Here is a 23,662-nt window from a genome sequence, read left to right as displayed (position 1 = left end):
TGCCTCATTTAGAAAAGTTAATATTCGTAATTTCCTATTACCTTTCCATTAATGCTAGTAAAAATGAATTTCTCACATCTACCTTTTCTGTTTTCCTCCCTGCAGTTCACAAAGTGAGAAATTCCACTCTTCCTTTTTCAGGAGGTTTTTCAGACTGAGCTGTCTTTGTACTGACTCACTGAGAGAGATCACTCTCTGTTTCAGTGATGAACGAGGTTCAGAAGAGTTATAAGCACAAATTGTAACTCTCTGGAGTTTGGAAGACTACTACTGCATCAGCTTTCCACCTGGCAAGACTTGCATAGTAAGTAAACAGCTTCACTTAACATTGTTTGAAATTAAGATGGATTTTCATTTTCACCAATAAATTGCAATCTTGGCAGAATGGTCCTTGAACCTAGTATGGTTAAGGCAACTGTTTGCTAGATCCTTTTCTTTTCTTCATGAATCGTATTCAAATTATGGCACTGTGTGGTGATATTTGAAAAAGACTTAAATTCTGCAAGAAGCCATTCTTAAAGAGGTAAGATTAGTGCTTCCCTCCCTTGACCCTAAAATGTCTGTTCAGACAGTCTGACGTTCAGAAGAATCTGTTGGTTTTAAAAAAAGGAAGTCTCAACCCTTTGGGACCAAATTCAGGTTTCCAAAAGTGTTGATCAAAATGAGTTACTTGACCAAAATTGAAGAACACTTTGACGTGTCAGCCCCCTTTCATTCCAAAATCTTCTGGTGATTCTAGGAAAATGAGGAATAATTATAATGATGCTTAAATACACACAATTGTCTAGTTCATAAGGTATCATTAATGCATTTTACAGAACTTAAACCTTCAGTTTGTTTAAAGATTTTGTCAGCTTCACAGTGATTTTTAAGAACCATTTTTTATTATTAGAATTCCATCAGTGGGTTTAAGCGTGTATGAAATTTGAAAAACATGCTTAAAGCTATTGTCACTTTGGGTCTTATACACAACTGGTTTTTTTATACTTTTTTCACTGAAACTGCCATTCCCCATTATTGCCTTAGCATTTTGCCCATTGAGTACTTCTATACTCCTTTGTTAGGCAGAGCATCTTTGCCTTTACTTTAAAATAACGCTTCATTTCTTTCTGAAAATTAAAATTCTTATTCTGTTCCTTGAAGTATCTCTTTATACTAGCTGAGTTTCACCAAAAGCATTTATCTTTCTTTTTTTTCCTCCTCCCCCCCCCCCACCCCCAGTGTTTCATTGAAGAGTATGCAAACCATATGGCTCAAATGTACTGTTAGCCTGGAGTAGAACAATTTCACACAAATAGATCAGGTCAACAGCAATGTGAGAGTAAGATCGAGGACCTGTATTTTGCTTGTTAATAGTAGCCAGTAATCCCAAACCTGGTTATTACTAAGTAGCTTGCATTACACTGTGTTCTTTAATCGCTGTTAAAAGAACGAAGGGCTCTGTTCTGCATTCAGCAAAACTTCAACTGTGTGCTGATGTGATGTGTCAACAAAGAATGGGATTTAAAATTAAAAATCCAGTGATAAATGATTTTATCTTTATGTAGTGGATCATAGTTTCATGGTCTGTAACAGCTGTATTTCTTCTGGATGTGATAGGGTGAAAAATGAAAAGTAAATTCAAGAAATGAAAATAAAGAGAGAGGCCCTTCTTCCCTTGTAAAGTGTAGCAGTTTGAATCTCCATGTGTAGAAGGGAACTGAAAGCAGGTCTGACGAGTTTGCTGGATGACCCTTTAAAAGTTGCTTGTTGCAGTATTCAGCATCCAACTTCTTTTAACTGCTTTCTAAATCTGGATCTGCCTACCAGTCAGTCTGAAAAAAGGGATGTGAAACACTTTTTTCATCTCCTTACAGTGATTTATGGGATGATGACATACTCATAAAGAACTGGGGGAGAACGATTAAGAGAGGGAGAGCAGCTACACAGTTCGATGTCATTCTGGAATATTGCTGGAAATGCAGTAGCCTCCTGCCTCTGGCCACTATAGATCACAGGAAATTTCTGACTGTAAAACTCGGGGCAGTGTCTTACAACAGTAAGTATGTGCTTTCTCAAATTGAGAGAGGTTTAGGTAATAAAACCAAAGAAATGGAATGCTAATGAGATTTCTTTTGGCAGCTCTCTGTGAAATACATCTCATGTGTGTATGTCTCATTTGTCTGTGCATGTTTGGGTCAGTGGTTAAGCAAGGTTGCAGAGATTGAACTGAGCTTATTACGCACCTAATCTGTCTGTTATGTAAGCAAAATTGAGGTGCAGTCTTAGGACTGGCTCTGCCATTGGATGTCAGTTAACCCGCCGTTCTGAGGAATCTTAGGAAGATACTCCACACTGGTGTTATTTAGCAGTGGTTTTCATTTGCCTTTGAAAGCACAGTTGACTACCTATGAAGCAGTTGAATTTGAGCTTCTTCATCTCATCTCCCTCAGTGGAAACGTTAGCACTCTCAGCTGGTGCATATTGGTTCCATAGACAAAATTGTAAGACAAAATTGTACATCTCATTGTTATCCAACAAGCTCAAAATTAGCCATCAAGATGTCCAATCTATCAACATTGTGGTGTTCTCACTGAAGGCAAGGGGAGTTTCTGCTAGCTGTTTCTACAAGGTCCAGTCTTGCAAAGTTTATACTCTGTGGAGAAAAAAAGCACTGTCCTATCCTGTCGTAGGTGTCTACTGACTTGGGATCTACGTTTAAGTGCTTCTATAAGATTGTCAGTTTAATCAGCAATGTGAAATACATCTAGTGAACAAGAAAACAGAGGAAGAAAATCCTGCAGTGCTTTCTAAACTTAAAATAAACTTGCCAAGAAAAGTCTAGATAGATTACCTGATGTATGAAAATAGCTGTTACGATAAAAATGTGTAACTGTCCATTTGGAAAGCCCTCTTCAGTCCCAAGCAATAGTTACACTGCTTACATGTTCAAAGGAATTTGTTTCACTGCACTTGTGATAATTTGTGTGTGGTTTTTTTAGGCTTTCAGAACAAGCAAGAACAATTCAGTTTCATTTTTCTGGAGAAGAAGTGAGAAGTAACTCAAGAAAATGACTCTGATAATTTTTTTTTTAATGTTTATCACTGAATCTGCCACTGGTAAGTCTAAACCTTCATTTCAATAGTAGAACCTTCAAAATATTTGCTGAATATGTGGCGTCTTCTTGACGGTGGCTTAAATTGGGGCAAGTTTTGTATTTTGCAGCTAAGAATAAAATCTGAAAAGTTTTGGTAATTTCGGCCCAGCTCCAGATTTGGGAAATTTGGTCCAAAGTACCCAAATTATGAAATAAAAAGAGCAGAGATGCTACCTGGAGACACCTGATGGTGTTGTAGGGGAGCATGGCTGTATGAAGAGCCACAGCAAGGAAGAGAATGATTCTGCTTATTTTTGTGCCATTCAGAAGTGTGGTCACAATAGTTGCTAAACAACAATAATCTCTCAGAACCTCAGGAGAGGTAGAGGCCAAAGGCTTATTTTATTCTTGAGTGTTAATACTAGACCATGGTTCCTTTTCTGTATTTTTTATGACTTCTGTATGCAAAAGTACATTTGGGAAATTTGATTGGAAAAGCAGACTTTGAGACTAAATTTTATATGCATAATCTCATTCCAAGGCAACTTTCCCAAAGATATCTCAAGTTTTTAAGAGATCTAGCTACATAATGATTTAGTTTAAATTAAGAAAAGAAAATGCAAATGTTAATTCATAGGATCTCTGCTTTTATGGCAGTTGACCAGTTCTGAGGATTAGCCATATTTGTCAAGTCACACCATATGTGAAGAATTTCTCCTTTCCTCTTCCATTTGTGGCAGCTGCTTTACTGTAGAGTGAGGCCAGATTCTGCCGTTTGTGCCCATTTGATTCTGACACTGTTGGACCCAGGTGAAAGAATCTTAGGGAAATGTCCTTTTTTTTTTAACCCTCCTTTTCATTCTGGTTTTTTTTGGGTGAGGCAGAATAAAGACTTGGAAAACTGAGTTTTCCAGTAAGTATTGCTAGAATAAATAAATACTTGCCAAACCACTCTGCTGAAACAAAGTCGCTTTATAAAAGGCAGCAGCACAGAAAATCACTTTAAAGACAGGCTAATGTAGTTTTCTGAAAGAAGTACTTGGCTTCCTAATGTATCTTTTTTCCTCGTTCTCTGAAGAGAAGCTGTGTCCCCTTCGTGCCTCCATTGACGTGCTAGAAGGGGAATATTTTTTCCTTTGTTATCTTGAGTCAATGCAAGAACATTTTCAGGAAGAAGCATACACAATAAACTGGTACAAAGAAAACGCTGGAAAGCAGCAACTGATAAAGGAAACAGACAGAATTGTTTCCCAAATGAATTTTCTGGAGTTTTGGCCAGCTGAACTCAGTGACTCTGGGAATTACTCTGTCACTCACAGGTGGGTACGCAAGCCGGTGGGTGAACATCTTGCCTTTGCACTTGCCTATGAAGAAGCTAATTTCTTTGTCTTGCTTTGTATTGCTGGTGGCATCTGTACAAAGGAAGTGCAGGGAACTACATTAACTGTGGTGTCATTTTCCACATAATTTTGCAATAACCATCCAGGCAGACCTATAATATTTACAAATAGCTATAGGCAGCTGCAGCCTTTTAAGGGTTCTGTAAACCTTTTGATAAGGCAGGTAGCATTTCTGCTGGTTTGTGATTAATTACCTAAGCAAAATGAGTGATAGGCAACCCTTGTGTCCACTGCCAAGTAAAAGGAAACATTTGCTTGTCTTCTCCGCTAGACTTGTTCTTCCTTACTGTCTTGAGTGGATCTCACGCTATGCAGCCTGCCAAGTGGTCTAATTGTAAAGTAAAGTAATAAAGAGTGGCATAGCTGAACTCTGGTTTCTGTGCAAACCTTTGCATGCTTGGAGCCATTCAAAGAACAGATGAAATCATTGGATTTGATTTCTTACTGCTTTAGAACATTGTGAGTCAAAAGGAAAAATAAGGGGGGGGCCTCAGTTATTTGGTGGTAATCTTCCTTAGACCACCATGAAAGACTAAAGGACTAAAGCAAAGGTTTGTTGCATGGAGTTCTTATGACTAACTTGCACCAAAACTGTAATTCAGCATTTACAATTGAAGCAATAATTTATTTTAAGCAGATTATTTTGCATGTAATGATTTGTGCTCTTCTCCAGGTAATGTTTTTAAGGTTCTTGCCTGGTTCGTAAAGGTTATGGGACTGCGGATACTGAAAAATGCTCTCCACGTTTCTCCAGTGACATTGCAGACACAAGTTTGATAGTTTACAGTTTTAAGCTGGACATCAGTTATTAACTTCCAAGTTAACGTGGAAGCTGAAAACTTCATGTTTTCTTTTTCTATGTATCATTATTATTGTCTTACTGATAGTATTTTAAAAAGTAATGAGTCATGGTATCTGAAGTGCTAAATATTATTAACAAAAAGTCTGTTGGTAGAATATTTCTTTCGGCTTTATGTGATTTCTTTTTAATTGTAGGGTACTCTTTATCCAAGTAGTAGGTAAAGCTTGAGAAAACTTTTACTCATGTATGTTGAACCCAGTCTTAAGAAAATTGTCTTTAGAGGTGATGAGTATGGTAGCTTGGCTATTTTGTTATGCAAGGTTGTGCAAAGGTGGTGTGTTACTGAGTACAGACATTTGTCTGAAGTAGCACAGGTGAAGCCAGCTGCTCAGTTTTGGTGTGTAGGGGTTAACATTAGATAATACCTGACATAGGCTTGTCTGTTGTCACGGACCTGTACTTTTCATAGCAAGTCTGAATTTGGCTTTAAATTTTGGCTTTATTGATGGCCTTGATCAGTTGTCTGTACAGTCACTTCACTAAATGTAGTGCTAAAAAGCTATCAAATCTAAGAACTCACTCTGCTGCCAGCACTTAACCAGAGGTGTAAAATGCATGGTCTGATTTATTTTGGCATGGGGAAGGATAGTCGGAGACCATACCTGAATCACCAGGCTACTGAAGGAGGTTGTCATAAGGGGTCTAAAATAAAGGAGAAAAGAGAGGAAAGCTGTGATAACACCAGCCTTAATTCATGATCCTTGCGGTTTTGCGATTATTTTAAGGACTTGGAGTAATGACAGTAAATCCACAGTAAATTACAAGAACTCTGTAAAATGAATATGAAAAAAATGTAAAGTTCAAAACTGAGGGAAACAGCCTTATGTATCGAAGAAGGAGTTGACAGGAAAAGACCTTAAATAAAACTATTAGGATGAAGTTTGTTAAAGTAAGTATTTGTTGGAAATCACAAAAATGTCTGAATCCTTTGTGAAATGTCTTGATTTGCTGATTTGCTTAAGCAAGAGGCTCAGAAGAAAGGTTTTGATTGCATCGAAGCATTCATTTGGAATTAAGAGGTTTGATTTTCTGCTCTTTGTTTCATTTGCTAGGACTATATTATGCTACTACATGTTAAAACTCAGTTTTGAAAGAAAGCATTTTTATTTTGGAAAAAAACGTTTCTTAATTAAAAGGATATATTTTGACTACTCTGAAACACCTTTTTTTTTTTTTTTTCTTCAAAATGTCTTTCTGTTAGGCCCATACAGATACTGTTAGGATCAGAATGAAGGCACATGCCAGAATCTTGCAATCCTCACACAGGAGCTCATCACAGGTCTCACCACTGGAATAATAGGCATAAGGGGATTTTTTTCATGGGATTTTAATGGGATCTTGTGCTTAGTTTATATGATGGTTCTCACTATTGTCAAGCATATTAAAGCAGTTTACATTTCAGCAAATACTGAAGATTATTTGCAGAAACAGTTTTCTGCAGAGACAGAGGACTTTTAGTAGTCTCTGTTGATAGGGAAAAATTGTGGGCTATTGTGGACTACTGAATTGGTTTAAGATTTAATAAGAATGACAATTAGAATGGAATTAGTTTTAGTTCAGAGGTTTTGAAAGCAGACATTCTAAGTATATTTTTAGTTATCTTTTTCATTTTCAACTATTTAATTTAGAGGTAAGTTTTTGTAAGCTATATGGGAAATGATTTTTAAAGTGCTTATAACTGTTTAGGCAGGTTTAGTGAACAGAGTGACAATTAAATATACTGCAGATTTTTGAGAAAACACAACATGTTGACAGATTTTGCAAACTAATTAAAGTTAGGGATTTTTTTTCCTGATATGTTACAACTGAAAATATGCAAGAAGTGAGAGGTGAAAATGATGTAACAATGTATTTATGGTGTATTATCCACTTAGTTTTGACTTCAAGAAGAATCAGAAGTTTTCCAGTTAAAGCACAAGTGTCCTGCTGAGACATAGCACAGATAGCTAAAGTATGCGTATGTGTGTGTTGATGTGTTCACGTGTATTTGTTAGTATAGTAGACTTAGGATATAAATTCAGGAATTAATAGACATCACCTGTAAGCCTGAATGTGTCCATCTTCAGCAACATTTCTTGAAAATGAAGAAATTCATATGCATTTGTAGTGGGAGCGGTAAGCAGAAAAACTGTGTCACACATCTTTGGCAGGATTTCTGATTTTATGTCTTTTCTTAGCCTATATCCTGTGGTTATCAAAGAAAAAAACAGAATACAAAAAAGCAGGTCATCTGGTTGCTCTGTGTTGGTGACCTTGAAACCGAAGGAACTTAGAGGTTCCCGAAAAAAATGAAAGTACAGAGATCTATGATAAACATGTGATACATTTTAAGATCCTAATGCTGCTCACTTTTTCAGTGTGTTTAGAACAGTTGAAAGCAGTGGGAACACACACATTTAGAGGTAATATTGTAGTTGCAATCAACTTGCAGTAGATTGAAATACTGATATAGCACTGGATTGTTGCAGTGAAATAGCTAAGGGATGACTTAGAGTTGGCTATGTATCCAGTAAACTTGGTTTATATGTTCTAAGGGCTTTCACTTCCCTGTAGCCTCTCCTGAGTCAAGCTAGTTTTTGTTGTTCCTTCTTGGTGGGTTTGGCGGGGAGAGTTGAAAGGCTGTTAAGCCAGAAATAGCTTTGTTCCCCACAAATTATCACTAAAGAATCTCAGCAAGTGAAAGCCAGGATAGAAATATAACATCTTAGACACTAGCAGTTTAAACAATAACAACTTAATCTATTTTTTTGTTAAAAATCATGTATATGGCAGACAACTAGAAATTATGTGAGCCAAATTCAAGTTAGTTTGCATAGGCATGGTTTTTTCACCTTCTGGGTAGCTGCTCCTTGCCAGATTTTGGCTCATGTAGAATATTTTGATCCACTTCAGGTGAAATCCTTATTTGTTGAAGTGATTTCACCAAATATGATCACAGAAGAAAGCCTCTGTGGAGTGACAGTGCTGAGGAGAACATGTGGCTTTATTGATCCTTTTCTTCCATCTGCTGAATCTAGATAGCAAAACCCTATGTATTTTCTGGCTAGATCTGTAATTGCCTCTCCAGCAGTATTCAGATACTAGCGTGATATCTAAAGAAACACACGGACTGGGTGGAATTAATTGGAACTAATGTTTAGGTCTATACCTGAACTTATCTTAGGTACCTTTACTGTCAGAGAGAGAGAGAGAGGCCTTTCTGGGGCACAGATTATCTTGTCCTAAAACAAACAATTAAAATAGGTCATGTAAACTGCACTCTAAAAGGATGACTATTGACTGTGGTCCCACTGCTGACTGTGACTGGTAGCTCTGATTTAAATGTGTCAATGTGATGTTGAAGAATAGGTGAGAAGGACTCCACCTACCGTGGATACCCATACCAGTACATCTCTGATGGAAAAGCTTTGATAAGGTTTTTCCTGTTTATGAAACCATAGGTAACTGATTGAGAAACCAAACCACTTTGTTTTCATTTAGGTATTCAAATTGCAATTATGAGTAATGAGTATCTCAAGTGAGTAAGAAGAACAAGGAGAACTTGTGTAGGCTGAAAAAGGACTACAATGCAAAGAGGCAGAGCAAAATACATAAATACATCTCTTTGGGGAGCTTGAAAAGGGAAAAAAACCCAACCCAAAAGTTGGTGTAAATTCATCATGTAAATTATGTCCTAATAGTTCTTCTGAATCTTGTAACAGTAAAAGGCACATCAGTCAAGAATGGTGTTTAAGCTGATACCCTTGTCAGGCTTGCTTCTCCTTTTCAACTGCTTTGTCCCCTTAGCCATTCTCATCGAAATGATCCTTGACTAGTTTCAGTTCTTCTGGGAACGATTCCTTTTTTTTTCTTGGAGACAGAAAGATTCAAACATATTTATGAAGATATGACTGACACTGGAGGGAAGTGCTCTGTGATTGCTGGTTTTGCTCTGTGAGACCCTACTTGTTCAGTAAAAAATGTGTGCTTTATGCACTAATTGCACCCATGAACTTACAGCAGCAGATGACTTTCTCTTAAGCCCTAACTTTGCCAAAGTTAGGCCAACTTTGCCAAACTTAAGCTGAAAGTCCTCTAGCTTCTTTTCCCTAAGTAGTCATGTATTTGGACATATCCAGCAATGAAATAACTTACAGCTATAATCTGATTCTTTAGAGGAATATGTGGATAGAACATAGTAGATACCTGACTGACAATGGTCAGCTCCCAGATATTCAAAAGATGAGTATTCAAAAAAAGACAATATTAAAAAAATGAATAATGTTGCTTTGTAAACAATAGCAGAGTTACCCATCATATTTTTGGCATATTTTACAAATACATTTTTCATTTACTGCTTTAAACCTTAGCAATGCATGGGACATTAAACCTGCAAAATCACTAGCTGATTCAAGGTTCTAAAACTCTTTTATGCTCACTTGTAACTATACATGATGCCACAGATTGTTGCATCCTTCTTCTGGTTGGTATAGCACATATTGTCATATTTCATATATAATATGAATATAATTGTATTGTCAAATGTTTTGTGATAGATGATTTAGTTTAGATAACCTCTTTTGTTATGGGAAATAACACATATTTGGGGGTGGAAAAGTAACAAAGGGGAATATAAATAATTAGGTCACTGTAGATGTAATTTTTACCTAACAGATGTACTAGAGAATTTATTTGTATTTTGTCGTGTAACTCAGTTACATTCCTTTAAAAAGCTCCTAAAACTGATTTTGCTAATTTTTTTTTCATAGCAATGGAAAACAAAATTTCACAATTCAAAAGTGGACCTTGAATGTACTTGAAAGAAATAAAAGCAGCTGTTTCAACAAAAATCATTTAACTACAGAAATTAAAAATGCTGGAACTGGTCATTCACTGAAATGCAGTGATTTGTCTGTCAATGAAAATGACAGCATAACATGGTACAAGGTAATTACTGAAACAGTGTCACTCATCATTGGCTATAGAAACAAAACATCTGATTGCAGGAAAAAATAATTACAAACTAATTTTTAGAAGCACCTACAGACTTTGTAAAGCTTTAATTTCTCAGGTTATTAGGGAAAAACCTTTAGACAGTTTTTTTAGAAAGTTTTTCTCTGCTCTCAGATTTTTTAGAAAAATGTACCTGTAATCAGAAATTATTAATAAACTGGTAGTTTGGAATGGTAAAAGACCTGAAGCACATGTCTGTTTGCTGATTTAGCGAGTGGCTGGTTTAGCCAGCTGCTACTTTGCTGATACAGATATTACCCTGACACTAAATGAGATGCCAAGATATTTGTTTTATAGTTGGCATGTGCTTGTATAGTAATTGCAAACTTTTCAATTTTGCTGCTTCTTCACACTCTTTACAAAATGTGTAACAGATTCAGTTCTGTTCATTCTAGGCAAATCATCAGTCTTCTCTCTACCAGCTTTTGTCAGAACATCAATGATAGTTGTGTAAGCACCTGTAACTGTTGGGTGTTGTGCTCAACAACCCTGAATAAGTTTCTTGCACCCTGTCCCTATGCACTGCCTTGCCTAGTGCTCCTTATCCCTCTCAGGTGTCCTCGTTGGAGTAACAGACCCCGTTCACTCCATGTTGAATCATTTTCAGGAAGGGATTTTGGCCGCTTAAATACAGGCATCTGGATTCTGCCTGGCAGAATGAGCCACAGCCCTGCTTCCTTGTCCTTCGGGGCCTGGGAGGATAGGATCATTGATAGATGGGGCCATAGGTGGATTTGTTTTCCTCAGTAAAGGACCATACCCCAGACTGACCTCTGTCATGGCTAAGCTGAGTATACTGATGCCTAATATTTTAATGCCTAGTACTGTGTGAGACTGATGAAGCAGCCATCCTTGTGCCTCAATATCCTCTGATGCTTGACTGGATGAAAATGTTCAAAGCCTTCCTGCAACACCCTAAGCTGAGATAAAACAGGGATGGTCACACATGCCTTTTGTATACGAGCCTGGTAATAAGCATATGCATCCAGGAAACGTCCATTCCCTTGACAATTTCCAGCAGTGACCATTTCCCTTCTTGACCTGAGGTAATTCAGACCAGAACCAAATATTGGTGCATTTTCACAGGACATTTCACTTTTGGCATGTGCTATGAATTAAAAAAAAAACCAAAACAAACCAGTTTATTTGGGGGGATAGGGAGAGTAAACAAATGTGAGTCCAAATCTTGTCACCCTCTGAGATGGTCACTTGCCCTATTATTGAGCCATTTTGCTTTAACCTGAAAACTCCTCCTAAGTCTAGACAACTTTTGGCCACAAGCAGGTGACACCTACAGACCCAAGCCATCATTTGGAAAAAAATAGATGAATGCATTTAAGTTCCTGATACAATATTTTTATACTCAGATGCTTACTTGGAATTGCAGTGCTCTCAACTTCTAACAGGTTAAATGTTCAAATGTTGCCTTTAAATGACCATGACTGAGAATTGGGCCCCCAACTCTTTTGGGTCAGATAAATGTCACTGAGATAGTGAAAGAGTGATGGTGACACTTCGTTTCAAAAATAATTTTCAGCTTCTTTAGGGCTTTGAATGTATGTTTGCTACAGAATAGTATTTTCTGTCTTTATTGATGCAGGACTGTAAGAACTATGAAAATGAAACAGAGCGGGAACTGGATTTTAAAACCTTAACAGTACAGCACTCTGGGATATATACCTGTAAAATTTTAATCAGTCATAAAGGAAAGATATACCACAGCACAAATACAATTAAACTGGTAGTAGAAGAAGGTAAAAAAGCTTTCTAAAATTTTGAAGCATGCTTTTTGTTCTCTTTACTATGGAGATTTTTAATTACAATTCTCATTTGATAAATATATACAAGGGTGATCAAATCTGGAAATCTGAACTATTTTGCAGTAATTTCAAAAATAAAAAAGTGGAATAAGTTTAAATGACATATTACCAATTCTGGAAAATTTATTTAGTATGTCTTCCATGCAGTTTTATTTTTTTTCAAAATTAGCTCATGTAATAAGTCGTACAAACTTACTAAGAGTTTTGGAGAAGACCCTCTCCAACCGTTGTAAATTGTGCACTGTATATATATGCATGTGAAAATAATTCAACAGAACATACTGTGTTTTAAACTACTCAGTAATGCCAGAGTCCAGTCTTTGAATTAAATGGAATGTATGTGATTAGTTTTAGAAATGAAGCAAATGTGTAATTTTTACTGTGGTAGAATGTAAGTAAGCAATTACTTCAATAGCAATACTTCTTTGTATTTTAGATGCACCAGAGGCTGGCGCTTTGGAGATAGTTGGACACAATGAAGAAATTGAAACAGAAATAGGTATGAAATTAGTACAAGAATCTTTATGGTAGCTACTGCATATATATACTTTTGTTGTGATCTCTTTATGGTTGATGGTCTGGTTAAATGTAATCAAACTAAGAATTGTCTGTGCACCCTCCTGGATCTGATCCATCCTTACATCTGGTTATGTCTGGCCTCGTGTGTTCCATGATTGATATACAAGTACACTAAACGTACCCTTTCGCAGAGGCAGAAGCTGAGGTTGCTGCTATGATCAGCAAGAGAAGATGGTGGTGATGATAAATAATCTCTCCATGGCTTCTTTTGTAGATAGCAAACCCCACAGAGTGATGTGTGAAAGATGTCCAGTTTGTTCAGCAAACAGCAATAACGAGTAATCCCCTTAATACCTGATACAGTTAAGGATGTTATTTTGCAAGCAAATGAGAAGTGTGAGGGCTTACAGTCCTGGCAATGCGAGCATGAAGATCTGTCACTGCTGCAAAGAATTGGTTATATTGTCAAAAGCCAAGACCTTAACTGTGCCCCTAGCTTGGATTAGGTTAGATAACATGGTCTGCAGGCTTCACACAGTGTTGGGCTGGATCCAGGATTTTGTGATTGAGGCTGTAATTAATTTTTAAAAACAGAAATTTACCTCTCTTTTTCTGCCTCTGTGCCTGAGGGCTTCTCCCATCTGGTTACCTAGTCCTTCCTTTCCAAGTCCGAAAAATCATATTTACCTCCTCTGTTGCTCATACATGTATCACATTTGCTCAGCCAAGACCTCAGATGCTAATTTTCCTTCTTTCCTACAAATACCAGTTGGTAGGTCCTTTTTACAATGGTAGTACACCAATCCTATGATGCCTCACGTCTCCCAACCTCCCAGTACACCCTTCCCGCACAGTTCTTCCCATTTACTGTGCTTGTCCCAACCATTAGAAGGTGGCAGGGTTCAGCATCAAGTGATTATGAAACATCTGTCTTCCATCCCTTATCTGCCTTGATAAGATCATCTGATAAGGTCATTGAACTACCTGCTGAGTGATGAGACAGATGGCATGGTGGAGAGTGAAGGGAATTTTGGATGAGCTAGGTCCGTGGTCTTTCAAACCTGTCATTGTTTAGGTGGTGTTCTATAATATTTCCCTGAAAATAGCTGTTGTGTATGGTGAAAAAGCTAGAGTTGCAAGGTCGATGATACTAGAAGCTTAGGTCTGTGTTTCAATCTGTGCAACTGTGATTTAGATTTCTAAGGTCTGAATCTAAGATGGGCAGATTTTTAGCTGGATCCTTCTTTAAAGGTTCTTAAGCAGTTCCACTGGAAGCATCCACTCTGATAAATCTTGAGAAGTCAGCTTATAATGTGTGCCCTTAGAGAATTCCTGGGCAGGCCTCGCTTACTGGAAAGCATTTGTGCATGATGGCCTGAACAAGAACTAACGTGCATCTTTTGTGGCTTAATAAAGGGAGTTCTGGATGTGTTCCCTGGAAATGATGCTGGGATAGCCTAGAAATGATAGTGTAAAGTTGCAGCTAACCTTAGGTCAAGCTTCCCATGACAATGCTTAAAATAAAATGCCTTGCAAATCATCAAATCTCACACACCAGAGCTGCAGTTTTCTGCCTTTATTTTCCCAAGTATACAGTTGTCTCTTTAGTTTTGTTCTTATAATTAACTGGAGTCTATGGGGTGGTTCCTGTCACTTCCAATTAGTGCTATGAAATGGTGCAAAGTAGCTGACTGGCTAAAAGTGACTTGTTCACATATTCAGGATTATGCTGATTTCCAGGTGTGGTGCTGGGATGAGCATTTCTTCTGTGTGACTTCAGCAGGGGCTCTAAAAGGTTTTGGTTTTATTGAGTAATAGTGTATAGTTTAGCTATTATAATCAATTGGTTGTAATTCCCCTTACCAGTTACTTTTACCTGGCCCTGGGGCACTGGTGATAGGTTGTCCTCTCCTGTTCTCTGCCTGCAGCGCACAGTCTAGTTCATAGAGTCATAGAATATCTCAAGTTGGAAGTGACCCACAAGGATGATCGAGTTTAAATCCCTTTAGTTCTCTAAAGCCTGAAATTCTCTGGCCTATTTAAACTCTTCTGGCTGTGACAGTTTATCTGAGAGAAGGCAGTGGATGACTGCCACTGCAACAGGGTGCAACAGAGAGCCCTGTGCATGGTTGCCGAAGCTACCACCAGTGCAGGTGGAACACCTATGAAATGTGCAGGGGCTATGAAGTCCAGAAAGGAGCACAGTTTTTGGGATACATGGCCTGGAAAGCTGACATTTTACTGCACTGTGAACATGAATGCTACTTCTGACTAGATCTTCTCATGTTATGCTTTGTTTAGGTAAAGAAGAGATACTCAATTGCACAGGTTTCTTGGGTTATTATATGCGAGAAGATGCCAGCCTCTACTGGTTAATTAATCAAAAGTTTCCAGAAAAATGCACAGGTATCCCTGAGAATGAACCTTCAATATGTGAAGAAGAGTTAAAAAAATTAAAGTAGGTTTCCTGAAAACACTGCATTTTGGTTTGTATGTGATAATGCACTGCCCTTTGTGGAACTGCAAATTCAGTAAAACCTCAGTCTGATGTTATTTTAGAACCTTTTTCTCAAAATCTGCCTCTCAGCTGGTTGCAGGTTTCTGTACAGATAGCGTACAATGGCTAACACCATTTCTTGTTGCAGGTTGGGAAACAAGTTCTATGTCACAACACTATTATGGATTAAAAAGGTAACAGATGAGGACATGCATCGTAATTTCACCTGCATGTTGCAAGCAGATGAAAGAACACAAATGAAAATAGTGAAACTGAAGAAAGGTACGGTATAATCTATGAATCATACCTCTCATAAGTAATTATTAATCATGCCAGTCTTCTCAATCCTGAGGGCAGGGTACTGATTTCAGAACATCTCTCCAAATATGTCTGTGTGCTTATGAAGGCCCTGGTCCATCTAGCGCTAGACCTGACAACCCCCTGGGTGATTCCTCCTGCTCTGAGACAGGGGCAGCAGGTGTTACTGTTACGTTTGCTAGAGCAGCTGTGCGAGGGCTCCATAGTTCAGCTGCTGCTGTGGTGGACACAGATCCCTGGGCAGCACTTTTGTCAGATCCCATGACAGAATGTTCCCTATGGTCTCCTCATCAGATTGGTGGGATCCACAGCAGTTAACTACCCGAAGCTTGGTGCAGCCCTGAGTCTGCTGTTTGGATCACTTTGTTTATTAAGCAGCTCTTTCTAAACTTAAAATCTGAGGGTTTGGTTGGTTTTTGTGTTTTTTGTTTGGTTGGGGTTTTTTTTCCTGGAAAGTTCAGTCTTTTATATTCCCGACAATGCCTGAAATGTTCTGGTTGATGGTTTCTTTCTTATCAGGGACTCTATTCTTATAGCTGTGGAGAGCTGACCTCTACCTTCTAATGTGAAGTAGTACTTCACGTTTGTAGTCCAGACAACTTGGAGATTCATGGCAAATGGGCATTCCCTTCTTGTTTTCTATCTCTCAGACCTTTCCAAGCTTTACTGGGAGGAAATATGTGAAAATAGACTAGTCAAAAGATGATGCAAGTAATAAAGCAAATGAAATAGAGACTACAATGAGCATGACCTGACAGTGCCTTCATAAAGACTTCCAAAGATTTAAGGGTTAAAAATCTGTATTTGAAACTAAAAAGACAAAGATAATAGAATAATAATAATGAAAAAAAAACAACCCGAAAGAGACTAGAGGTAGAAGAAAAAAAGAAAAGATCTTGGCCAAAGAGATTAAAGGGGACATTAAGGACTGTTATGGATGGACTGAGAGAGGGGTAAAAGGTAGAGAATAACAGGAAATAATAAAGAACTTGAAGAAAACTCATCATAAAAGTGGGTGACCACTGGTTTGGGATGCTGTACATCTATGAGGATCTGTAGTGGCAGTCTTGATCCCACGTACAGTTCATTTAAATGTGTGGAGGGTGTGTGAATGTGTGCAAGATTGTTTCTCCAGTTTTTAGACTAATCCATGTTCTATAGTTCTTCTCCATCTCAGGACAAATGACATGCATATGTGCTTGAAGTATTAGCAGGAAAGGATTCACATCAACATTGTGATTTTTGGGGCTGATTTTAAGATGCTATCAGTATTGAATACAGTAATCTTTCACATTGAATACAGTAATAATACTCTTTGTTAAAGTTATAATTTCCTGGGTTTCTGTTTTACAGGGAACACCCGAGATCTGCCTGTGCACATATTTACAACTGGGATGGTCCTTGCTGTACTATTTCCATGTGTTGCTGTAGCTGTGGTGTTTGTCTGTGTGATGTTTAGAGTCGACTTAGTTCTATTTTACAGGAACATATGCAGAAGAGATGACACTGCTGGAGGTATGACTTGGCTAATGCTGACATTGAAATAAGTGTATTGATTTAAAAAATAGTTTCTGGTAGGTTCTATAAAACAATCATCTTTGAGGAAGAGACAAAATAAATCCAGGAGTTTTGTGAGTAGAAACAACAAAGAATATGTAAGAGAGAACGTGATGGTCAGGTGCTAAATTGAGTTTGTTATACACCTGGGGCAGTAACAGCAGATGAACACAGTGAAGAAGCTGCCTCTGGAGCAGATAGTGGAAGGGGCATGGTTAGATGCTGTTCAGATGCACTCTGTTCTGCCATATTCTTCATCACAAAAGTTGATGAAGGTGGAGAAGTTTACAATTATCTATCTGTAAAGAGGATGAGCACTCTGAAGTTGTCAGACAAGGAGATTGACAGAAATTTGTTTTCACCTCACTGATGCCCTTCAGTGAGGTGAAGGTTAAAATGCTTCCTTGACTGTAGAGGACATTGCAGTATTTATAGGTTTGTTACTAAATGTCCATAAGGAGAGCAGGAGAACACACTACCAGTATCTTACCAGGCAGCATCGCTGTGGCCTTCACTTAAGGAGCAAGCCTGTCCATTACACCATTCTGGGTATAATTTTTCTGAAAATTGTGGTAAAAACCCTTGCTGTATATACGTGCCTGGTTTTCTTAGCCCTCCTTAGTTTCTAAATCCGCTTGAATATATCTTGAATAAACTGCAGTGGTTGGAGATTCCTCAGTAACAGGCGGATGTCATTTATGCTTGCCAGCATTATTTATCTATCTGTTGATGATGTTAGCTATCACTGCATACACTGGCTTACAGGGAGGATCTCTGAGAACCTGGACTAGGCTACCCTGGAGAAACTGATTCTCTGATATCAGGCAATGGATTTCCTACTCCTAGAGCTCTTACATGTATAGGGTTTTATGGGCTTTAGTTTGTGATCTCTCTTATGAACTACATGTAGTAAAGTATCCAGAAAGGGAATCAAAGAAGTACAGTTTAAGATGCAAAGCTAATGTGTGCTGCTGTATCGATCCAGATAGTTGTTCTGTGGCAAGGTTCAATCAGGTATTGCTCAGTGTGGTAGACCTGGCCTCTGAATTGCTCTTGGATTTTGTGTTTGTAAATTACTGCCCAGAGCATGACCAGACATGGTATATACTTATAATTAAAATACTAAATTTGTTTGTTCTCTTTTGCCAGTATCCATTTATAGAACTACTTGACAGTCTTAGAAAAAGAGTAAAATAAATGTAGAAATCTGCAATATCACTTAAATAGCATTCTTACCAGGTTACAGACACATTTTTTGCTTCCCTTCATTTTCTTGATCATCACAGATGTGACATTAACTGGTTAAATTAATCTGATTTTTTTAAAAAACACCTTAATGTAGAAAGGATATGTTCTTTTCAAATATTTGCCAAATGCAATCAGAATCTTTTGTATAAAATTTAAATTGAGTCATGATTTTTTTTTGTTTGAAGACTGTTAGGGGTATCAAAAGAAAGAGAAGAAGTTTCTAGATCCTTTGCTACTGAGACAATAACTTTGAAAACCAGAATGGTGGGTCAGATACTGTATTTCTAATGGTTGCTAACAAGACAACAATTGGTGATTTCTTTCCAGATGGAAAAGAATATGATGCATTTGTGTCTTACCTGAAAGACTGCATTTCTCCTACTGAAGAAGAGAGAGAATTTGCTTTGAAGATATTACCCATGATACTAGAAGAAAACTTTGGGTACAAGTTATGTATATTTGAGAGAGATGTATCCCCTGGAGGAGGTAAGTGTATTGAATATTCTTGTCATTAAATAGGCACATCATTTTCACACAAAGCTTAAAGTCTGTAATTGGAAGTAATTCTGTCAAATGTGTTGTGCATTGAAATACTACATTTTTCATTTAATCTAGACTATGTGCATGCAAAGTTCACATGCACACATTTTGCATATTTTATAGTATATTTATGAATTCATACACACCTACACACATACACATAGCTTTAATTATACAGAACCAAGATGAACAGATGAAAAAGCTAGCATGGAGAAAGTTAAGGCGAGAACACAGAAGACGTCAGATGTTTCACCGTAGCAGGGCTCTTGGTCTGCTTTTGCTGAGAGCTGGTGCCTATGACATCACATATACTGCACAGAGCAGCTGGTGTCTCTGGTACTAGTTATTCTCAGTTAACTTTTATGTTTGCTGTATCTTCAGTGTGGTGGTTGAAACCATTTTATGAAGATAATGGGTGCCATAACAAAATAGAAATGGGAACATGGAATTTTATTTCTCTAAATGGCCTATGGATAGATGGCCTTTTGCAGATACTTGGAAAAAAGATACTGGGGAATTCCATTTAGTCCAAAGATCTAGCTGAGGAATAGGATTTCATTGTTAAAAACACAGAACAATAAGGCCAGTCAGCCTCGTTCACTAGGCAGGATCTTGTGTCCTTGTGTCCATTCCTGACGTATTTTACTAACCTGAGAGGTGCCACAGCTCTCATAAGCCATTTTTTTCCAGTTCTTCTGTCTCCTTAAGTATTAAAAAAAGGCTTTCTGAAGTGTTTACTCTGATTCTTTCAATAGTTTTAGCTTATTTCCTTTTCTCTGATCCACAGTGAATATGGAAAACAGTATTTCCTTCTATTTACAGGAGCCTTTGGTGTGTTGTAATACCCTTGTCAGCCTCCTTCTCTCAGTTTTCTCTTCTTTAGGTTACTCCTGCAGTTTGCTTTGCCTTTCCCTACAAGGCATGTTTTCTAGATCTCTGGTCTCTCTAGACCTTGTCCCATGGTGCTGAAGCACAGGAAGCTGTGCATGCATGGGTTTTTGAAGGGTATCACCATTTGATTTCATTCATCACTTGTCATGACAAAAGTAATGGATCAAAAACACAGTTAGAACTCATTCTGTCATCACAAGCCAGTCTTCTCAACCTTGGATTGCTGGCAATAGATTTGGGTATTTGGTGATGTAAAGGAAGGAGTAACCTGAGGGTTACTGAATATTTGGAGAGAGGTTGCTGTTGGTGACTTGCTGTGGAATCGCTTCAATGGTATCTACTATAAAAGAGCAAAGAGATGTCTGGTTGTAGGAAAAATAAATTTTGCTGTCACCTTCTATCTGTGTGACTACTGACAGACAGCTGTCTAGGGTAGCTGGAGGTTGTATGTAGGTTTTTGTCTGCTCCAGAGAACAAACTTTGGCCATATCCGAGTTCATTTTTGCAGACTCTTAATCTGTAACGTGTGTCCAAAGAAGGGCAATGATACTGATGAAGGCTATAGAGAGAACGAGTCTTATAGGGAGTGGCTGCAGGAACTAGGCTTGTTTAGCCTGGAGAAAAAGAGGCTGAGGAGAGACCTTATCACTCTCTATAACTACCTGAAAGGAGGTTGTAGTGAGATGAGTGTTGGTCTCTTCTCCCAAGTAACACACGACAGAACAAGAGGAAATGGCATCAATTTGCACTAGGGGAGGTTCAGATTGGATATTAGGAAAAATTTCTGCGCCACAAGGGTTGTCAAGCATTGGAACAGGCTGCCTAGAGAAGGGGTTGAGTCACCATCCCTGGAGGTATTTAAAAGATGTGTAGATGTGGCACTTAGGGACATGGTTTAGTGGTGGACTTGGCAGTGCTAGGTTAACGATTAGACTTGATCTTAATGGTCTTTTCCAACCTAAATGGTTCTATGATTCTGTATTAATCTCTTCATAGGGACAGTATGCTTACATTCTGTCACTTTGTAAGGGGAGCATTTTTGGTACATGTGTGATTGTTAAAGGATGAGTCGATTCAGTGCCTATCCTTTCAATTTAGTTTAATAACACATTTATCTTTAATTTGCAGCGGTTGTTGATGATATCCATTCATTCATTGACAAAAGCCGAAGATTAATCATTATACTGAGCCAGAACTACGTTTCTGACCAAGCCATATATGAACTTGAGAGTGGACTGCATAAAGCCCTAGTTGAAAGAAAAACTAAGATCATATTAATTGAATACATGCCGATAAGTGACTACAGTTTCTTGCCAGAATCACTGTCTCTTTTACCATCAAAGAGGGTTGTGAAGTGGAAAAAGGAGAAATCTCTTCCTGTGAATTCCAGATTTTGGAAGAACCTTCGGTACCTGATGCCAGCAAAACCTACCAAGATAAACACCAAAGGGCACTATAATAATCTTCACATAGGCTCAGAAGGGGCTGAACCATGGACTGAGGGCTGTGACTTTAATGTAGTCGTATAACAAATCTGGAGACAGAAGCTGCTGCAGAAAACTGTGCATTTTGCTAACTAATAGAAAACACAAACTGCACACTTACTTTGGGAAGATAGTGTTCAAAAGAGCCCAAGTCTGAGATCTGAGAAGAACGTAGAAATTGTTACAGTGACTAGGACAATGTTAACCTCAATGCTAAATGCTATCCTAGAGAGAGTTTCCTCGGCAGTCTGTACAAGGGGCAGAAATTTCATTCTGCTCAGGACTTACCACATAGCATGAAGCACAATGCAAAACATTTTGATTTCACATTTTCCAGGAATGTAGAATGATACTAGTTATACTTGCATACTTTTTGAGGCCCCTCAATAAATACATCAGTATTTGCGAAGTATTATTATTTAGATGCTCTTGGGTTTGTATTTCAGTATTTTCTAAGTATCCTGCTTGGGTCTAGACGCAAACGGCTCCTGCCCTAGAGAGCTTGGCATGCAGGCTTTGGGCAGTGTCAAGCAGAAAAATCAAGTGAAAACAGAGAAAAGGGAGGTTAGAAAGAGTAGGGCAGATTTGGTTGGGCTAACAGTATTCACTACTGTGTTGTACATGGTCTAGACAAGCCAAGCAGGAGTGATATGAAGGAATGGTAAAGACTGTTTCCATCCTCCTATTTCACTGAGAATCCTGTAAATGCTCATTTTGGCAGGGAGAAGAGGGGCATGGGATAGAGATAGATAATAGTATTTTGTTCTTGGACACTGATATCTATACCCTGAGCTCCTTTCAGCTGAGGGATGTAGGGGATTTATGTGAAAGTGAGATCTTCAGTATGTACATACACTCCGCACCCTTTGGAACACTTGTACTTAGTATTATTTTTTAAAACAAACTTAGTAATGCTATTGAAAACCATGGTAATCCTCCCTTATTATTAACTGCCTGGCAGAAGGTACCAATCTGACATAAATTCCTGGATAAAACGGAACCATGTTTCCTCCTAGTACCAATGGGGAGAAATCAATGGAGAATCATTTTGGAAGATCTTCCGTCAATTTGCTAGGAAACCATCAAGGCTCAGCCCACTCTCATCATTATCTTGCATTCAACTAATGCTAGTTCTGGGGAGACATATCTTTGACACTGACAATTCATGCAGCTGTAGTGGAGGAGCTCAGTTACCTTCTCAGTGTATTTGAGAACACAACTGGAGTGCTGGCTGTCATGGCCATGTCTCAAGATTCATGAGAATGAAATACCTTATTGTTTGTCAAATATCCTGTAATCAAGCATAGGTTCTGACAGGTGGCCAGGTAAAAGTAAAGGCTAAATGTGGATTTGCAAAATGGAGACAACACAGTTGCCGGACTAACACGCACATGAAAAAACAAAGAAATAAGGCACACATCTATGGTGTCCTTCAGATCAGCTCCAAGAGGTCTCTCTCTTTCTGTCAGGCGACTGAAGAGCTGTTGAAATGTGGTATTTAGGCAAAAGCCGTTCTCTGGCTTAAGCTTTTACTGTAGAGGATTTCTGCTCTCTAGATATGTGTGCCTTTATGTTTCCAAATCTTTCTCAAGGTTCAGTTCTTCTCTGCCAGTGTTTCTGGAGATTTGTAATCACAGATCAGTTTTAACATTCTCCTGCAGGACTAATGATTGCCCCTAATTCAAAAATGCCATCAGACATAGGTGGGCACATCCATTTCTTGACCAAACAACTGACAGAAAGGTTAATAACTTTCCTGGTACTTAACGGAGGTTTTAAACTTGCTCCTCAGCCACATAAGTTTTTCACATGCTGTCATCAATGTATTGCCTAACAACAGAAGGTATCAAAAGTGCTATGCTATGCATGTGAATACAGATAGTGCACATGTTTTTTTAAAAGCTCTGGCCTGAGCCTACCCTCTATGAGAATCAGCTACTATAAATTGATATGATTGAATTTGCTATGAATGCCCCCTTACCTCACCTTGGAAAGATGATGTGACTGCATATACCTGCTATACCTCATGAAGCTGTACCCTGAAGACTGTGAGACCATACAGAATTTGACCGCACTGAGGTTTTACAGAATAACAGAGGACTATACATAAGGAAGGTTGAAAGCTAAATGGCATTGACTCCAAAATTGTTTGAATGCCAGCAAAACAGACATTCAAAAGTAGTGCAATGAACTACTCAATATCTGTAAAAGGGCAAGTATTTTTGCACAGGATGGTATCATGACACAGTCAATTAATTTCTGTAGCTGATCCTCACTGCCCATGCAGTGGTAAAGGGAGACAAGGGAAATTAACAACATGCATACTCCTATTAACACCAGATGTTGTTCTTATTGCTCTTACATCCTGAATTACTGACTTACTTGGACATTTCAGTGATTTATGTTGCGGTTTTTGTTCCATTTTTGCACTTAATAAAACTTTGTTTCCACATCTCT

At 38.2% G+C, this 23,662-nt stretch overlaps 1 protein-coding gene across 1 annotated transcript; it reads left to right on the top strand.

Moving 5' to 3' along the window:
• The first annotated feature begins 204 nt into the window (after positions 1-204).
• On the top strand, positions 205-23,620 carry IL18R1 (interleukin 18 receptor 1). The gene is made up of 12 exons (XM_049834602.1): positions 205-304; positions 1,857-2,038; positions 2,982-3,099; positions 4,156-4,396; positions 10,088-10,265; positions 11,932-12,085; positions 12,588-12,650; positions 14,972-15,128; positions 15,316-15,449; positions 16,839-17,000; positions 18,618-18,776; positions 20,850-23,620. The coding sequence occupies exons 3-12, from the start codon at positions 3,051-3,053 to the stop codon at positions 21,248-21,250; spliced, it is 1,698 nt and encodes a 565-aa protein (XP_049690559.1). The 5' UTR covers positions 205-304; positions 1,857-2,038; positions 2,982-3,050; the 3' UTR covers positions 21,251-23,620.
• The last annotated feature ends 42 nt before the right edge of the window (positions 23,621-23,662 follow it).

Source organism: Accipiter gentilis, chromosome 31 (assembly GCF_929443795.1).
Source record: "Accipiter gentilis chromosome 31, bAccGen1.1, whole genome shotgun sequence".
Lineage (NCBI taxonomy): Eukaryota > Metazoa > Chordata > Aves > Accipitriformes > Accipitridae > Astur > Astur gentilis.
Note: the sequence above shows the minus strand (reverse complement) of the source record. Positions and strands in the feature narration are given on the sequence as shown.